The sequence below is a fragment of the Cibotium barometz genome, chromosome 4 (genome assembly GCF_041138505.1).
Source record: "Cibotium barometz isolate CiBa-2024 chromosome 4, ASM4113850v1, whole genome shotgun sequence".
Taxonomy (NCBI): domain Eukaryota; kingdom Viridiplantae; phylum Streptophyta; class Polypodiopsida; order Cyatheales; family Cibotiaceae; genus Cibotium; species Cibotium barometz.
The window spans coordinates 57013365-57018653 of record NC_141049.1 but is presented as its reverse complement, the minus strand read 5'-3'; the positions used below and the strand labels follow the sequence as shown (position 1 = coordinate 57018653).

The 5289-nt window shown below is 42.5% G+C and overlaps 1 protein-coding gene across 1 annotated transcript; it reads right to left on the bottom strand.

Annotated features, from left to right (window-relative positions):
• Positions 1 to 490: 490 nt before the first annotated feature.
• LOC147639426 (pentatricopeptide repeat-containing protein At4g13650-like) lies at positions 491 to 4033 on the bottom strand. Its single transcript, XM_086791222.1, has one exon. It carries the CDS (start codon positions 3838 to 3840, stop codon positions 1528 to 1530), a length of 2313 nt encoding a protein of 770 aa, XP_086647348.1. The 5' UTR covers positions 3841 to 4033; the 3' UTR covers positions 491 to 1527.
• Positions 4034 to 5289: the final 1256 nt, after the last annotated feature.

Below are 5289 nucleotides of genomic sequence, written 5' to 3'. Positions count from 1 at the left end.
GGGATCTGCAGGTTGGCAGCTGTTGCATCCCAACCTATGAGCACAATGCAATTTTTTGAGTTTTAGAACAAATCATGCAGGGATTTCAATGAACAAACCTGCATTCTTTTGAAATTTAGGAATAGTCGAGTCTATCAAAGACTCAACTAGATCTACATGGTAGTACCAATGGGGTGGCAGTGCAGTGGTGTGGGTTCGTGACTCTTGATGGGGGGGTTCATAAGTTCGAATCCCCGCTGGTGCACGCTTGGTCCGTGGCCTTGACCACGGAAAAATACCATCTACAGGTGGCCACTCACCTGGCGCCTACGAGCGGAGAAAAAACTGCAACTATCGAAGAATCTACTCAAGGGGGAAAAAAAAAAGGAAATAAAAGATCCACATGGTGGTCATACCCAAAGACAGACCTTTTTCTAATCCTCGAAGAAAGAAATCCTCAATATGCAGATTATCATTTTCTTCTTTCCTGCACAATATCCCAAAAACCAGATGGAAAACATTTTTTTTATATAATGATAGGTTGAAATGAAAGTCCCATTCACCTTATTCCATTAACCCTGCTGCCACTATCCATATCCACTGGCATAGCATGGTCTGAGTCGATTCAAACAGCAACAAGGATAATCGTGATCTTCAGAAGAAAATCGAAGAGCTCTCGGGTATGAGTGCGATGGTGAACAGGTTGAAGGTAATCCTCCTTAGTGCTGCTAATATCTCATCAGCAAGCTTGGGGCATAGGATACAATGCATCATACACTCTAAATACATGTAGATGGTATGTCTGTTTCTTACAGCACGCTGGGGCATAGGATACAATGTTTAAATTAGAGTGATTCTGGCAGCCCTCTCTGATCCATATGGGCAGCCTCTGGTTTTTGTAATAAAGATCTGGCAGGATTTTTTATCAGCTTTGCTGGGAGTTTCTCAGACTTCTGATGGTACCATAATCCCTGCTTCTTGCTGCAGAAAGCTTGGCTTCTATGTCTTGCAAGTCGTCTTCACCAATCTCCGAGGCCAGAAACGCTTCACCAACTTACATACATATGATTTTGAATCCTCACAAAACAACCCATGATTGAACTCACTTTCATCCTCCTCGTCTTAGTACACCTTGGCTTCTCTCCATGATTCTGGTATCAAGGATTACACATTGAAGGGAAAATTGGCTACTGCAGTTGCACTGCCATCAACAATAGTGTCCTTCGAGCACACTTATCTTTCTGAAAAATATGGAGACAGTTTGTATCTCCAACAGGTATTTTTTACTCCTATATCCTTCACATAGATGCCTTAACCAAATGGCAATCATTACAAGTGCGGAAATTTTCAGCAACAAGTAGGGGTGTCCCCTTGGGCGTACTAATTATGGCATTTGCGATAGCCAACTTTCTCAGTATGTCTACGTAACACATCATTATTCATTATCTGCATCGTCAAAATTGCTGCCGGAGATCCGATACAAAACCTAGCGTGTGCCCTCCCTTTGTCATTTTCAGCAAAAGATTTCTTTGCATAGATATTTTTGTTTTATGACAGCCAAGAAGGAACGCACAATTCTGTGGGCATCACTCTGCTAACTATGTCCTCGTTCCTACATGATTGTTTTTCCACTCTCATTGCCTCAACCTTGCTCACATCTTCCTGCATATCGGCATTTGCATAGATGTTAGACATACTAACATAAGCTGCGGCGTCCTTTTCATCTAATCGCATTGCATGTTCAAAGGCCTGTCTTCCAAGCTCCATATTGCCCCACTTTTGACAAGCCCCCAGTACAATATGCCATACCACAATACCAGGAAGGTATGGCATTTTCTTGATCATTGCTACCGCTTTGTCTACGTGGCCTGCACGGACAAGTAGATCAACCATGCAAGTGTGGTGCTCCATAGTTGGGATAAGGCCATAGTCCTTGTTCATGGCTTCAAAGTACATCTGGCCCTTATCCACTAGACCAGTATGACTACATGCATTGAGAACATTCATAAATGTGACCAGATTTGGCTTTATACCTTCTCCTGTCATTCTATCAAAGAAGTGAAAAACATTTTCACTTTCTCCAAGCTGTGCATACCCTGTGATTAGAGCATTCCAAGAGACATCATCTCGAACTAGAAGCTTATCAAATACTTCTTGTGCTTCAAAAAGTGAGCCACATTTGGTATACATATCAACCAAGGTGTTGCCAACAAAGAGGTGCCTTTCCAACCCTTTTCTCGAAACCTCAGCATGTATTTCTCGGCCCTTGTCTGTGGCTCCTATGCTACCACAAGCTTTCAAGCTGCAAACAAACGTGACATCATCCGGAGAGATGCCTTCATGTTGCATCTGTTTGAAACAGTCAAGTGCTTCCTTCCCATGCCCATGTTCAGCATATCCTGCAATTTGTGCATTCCATGAGACCAAATCTCGAACTGGAAGCTTGTCAAACACTTCCTGTGCTTTTGCAAGCAGGCCACATTTTGCGTACATGTCCACCAGCGTGTTTCCTACAAGAATGTCTCTTTCCAACCCTTTCCTAGAAATCTCAGCGTGTATTTCTTGGCCCTTGTCTGTGGCTCCTAGGCTACCACAAGCTTTCAGGCTGCAAACAAACGTGACAGCATCTGGAGAGACACCTTCGTGTTGCATCTGTTCGAAACAGTTGAGTGCTTCCTGACAAAGCCCATACTCCAAATATCCTGTGAGTAGGGCAGTCCATGAGACAGCACTTCTAACTAGAAGCTTGCCAAACACGTTCTGTGCTTCTGCAAGCGAGCCACATTTTGCATACATGTCAACCAAGGTGCTGCCAACAAGAACGTCTTTCTCTAATCTTTTCTTGGCAATCTCAGCATGTATTTCATGGCCCATGTCTCTAGCTCCTACGCTACCACAAGCTTTCAAGCTGCAAACAAAGGTGATAGCATCCGCAGAGATGCTCTCACGTTGCATCTGTTCAAAACAGTTGAGTGCTTCCTGCCCAGGCCCATGCTCTGCATATCCTGCAATCAATGCAGTCCATGAAACCACATCTCGAACTGGAAGCTTGTCAAATACTTCCTGCGCTTCTGCAAGCAAGCCACATTTGGCATACATATCAACCAAGGTATTTCCAATAACAAGGACTCTCTCCAAACCTTTTCTAGCAATCCCAGCATGTATTTCTTGACCCTTATCTGCAGCTCCTAAGCTGCCACAAGCTTTCAAGCTGCAAGTTAAAGTGACAGCATCTGGGGAGATGCCCTCATGTTGCATCTGTTTGAAACAGTTAAGTGCTTCCTTACCATGCCCATGTTCTGCATATCCTACGATTAGTGCAGTCCATGACACTACATCTCGAAGTGGGAGCTTGTCAAATACTTCTTGTGCTTTTGCAAGGGAGCCACATTTTGCATACATATCAACCAAGGTGCTGCCAACAAAAACATCTTTCTCGAGCAACCCCTTTCTGGCAATCTCAGCATGTAATTGGCCACCCCTTTCAAGGTCTTTCAGCTTAATACAAGCCTTCAGTAAGGCCACAAAAGTATACGGACTAGGATGTAGAGAATCCTTCTCTTGCATTTTCTGGTACAGGATGAGAGCATAATGTGACTCCCCGCATTGAATATAACCTGTGATAAGGGCGTTCCACGAATTCTCAGTCCGATGCACAAGTCTGTCAAAAATCTGCTGGGCATCGCCCATACTTCCAACTTCCACCAACATCGAGATGAGATAGTTCCCCAGTGATGCATGAGCTTCTAGCCCACTTTGGCGCATGTGGGCATACAAGCGCAGAGCGTATGCTAGGTTTCGCCCCTTTCTGCACTTGTGCAGGATGCAAACAAAGTCATCAACCGAAGGCAGGGGCGGCATCCCTTCTTCTGACGAAGGGAGTGCCTCCCCTTTCGCTACATTGCTGCAGTGCACACGCGCTTCCGATTAGAGACTAGAGCCCTTCCATTTCAGGGCGATTTGGCAAAAATGTTGCCCAATGCCCAAGTCAAAATCAGACCATGTGTGTGTGTGTGTGTGTGAGAGAGAGAGAGAAAACAAACTTTACAGAAAATATGGACAAGCAAGCTGCAACTAAAACAACTAGTACTCCCTGTTGATACAACTTTGGCAAAGGTGTTCATGCTCTAATGAGACCATCCAGCACTTGATATGGCCCTCTATTGATACCCAAGATTTCATGCATAGTTTTTATGTGCGTTTGACTGTGCCAGATTTCCTGGTATTTATCCAAGAACTTCTGGATCTTTGGTAGATATGAGAGGAGGCTAGCAGAAATGGCTCCATTTTTGGAATGGACAAGATTTTGGGCGCTCTGGTCACTTTGGATTATGTAATCGATTGGCTTTCCAGGCACCCTCGATTGACAAGTATTACTACTTTTGTCAATCATTGTTGCGACAATCCTTATATGACTGCTTTCAGCTCCGACAACTAGATGAGATACATCTAGAGTTGTTTTTCCACTGTTTTTAGTTCTTGTGAGTTATTGACGATGTTTCTCTTTGTACAGTTTAGTAATAGAACAATGGTTTTACAAAAACTTGAAACACGAGAAAACTTCAAACTAGCCTTTTCGTTTCGCATATAAATAATTGTTTTCCCTATTAGTTCTTTTAATAAATAAATTCATACTCCAAAGTTGGCCTATGAAGCTTTTAACAATAAAATATATTTCAAAGAAGTTGTTTAGAAATGAAACTAGAGAAAAAAAGGGGGTTGCCAGGAGAGGGGGGGGGAGGGGATCTTAACTCACTAAAAGATTTGTGTGTGAGAAGAGTTGACCCATTTAACATGGTTAAGTACCGCATTTAGTGAGAAAGAGAGAGGGGAACTTGGACATTAAAGAACATAATTTAGCCCCATCTCTTACAAGCCTTGGAAGAAGTGTTCATAAACCTACTTTTATCAAGCCTTTTTCTTTTTCTTGTGAAGGCTAGGTATTAAATTTGTTTAGAGGCATGGTTCAAAATTGGGCTCTCTACTTGAGAGCCAATAGGCTATACTAATTCACCTAAGCTCATCACCCATGCTTTTTAGCGAACCTTACGTGAGTCCTTTTCACCATATACTTTTTATTGAACCTTACACGAATCCTTTTCACCCACGGGCTAAAATTTAATTTCAAACAAACATTTTTTTACATATTTTCACTCGAAATTTTTAAAATACGTTTTCCCCTATTCTACCATTTTGAGAAGAATTTTACAAAATTTGAATTGGTTCTAGGTTAATGCAAACCTATCTTTCCCAATTGTGCTTGGAAGTAGCAATAACATTTAACGCAAGATTCAAGGGTTATTTTAGGTT

Bases quoted from the DNA above. Each gene is read 5' to 3' on its own strand.
- LOC147639426 (XM_086791222.1), bottom strand. From the start codon at position 3,840: ATGCCGCCCCTGCCTTCGGTTGATGACTTTGTTTGCATCCTGCACAAG.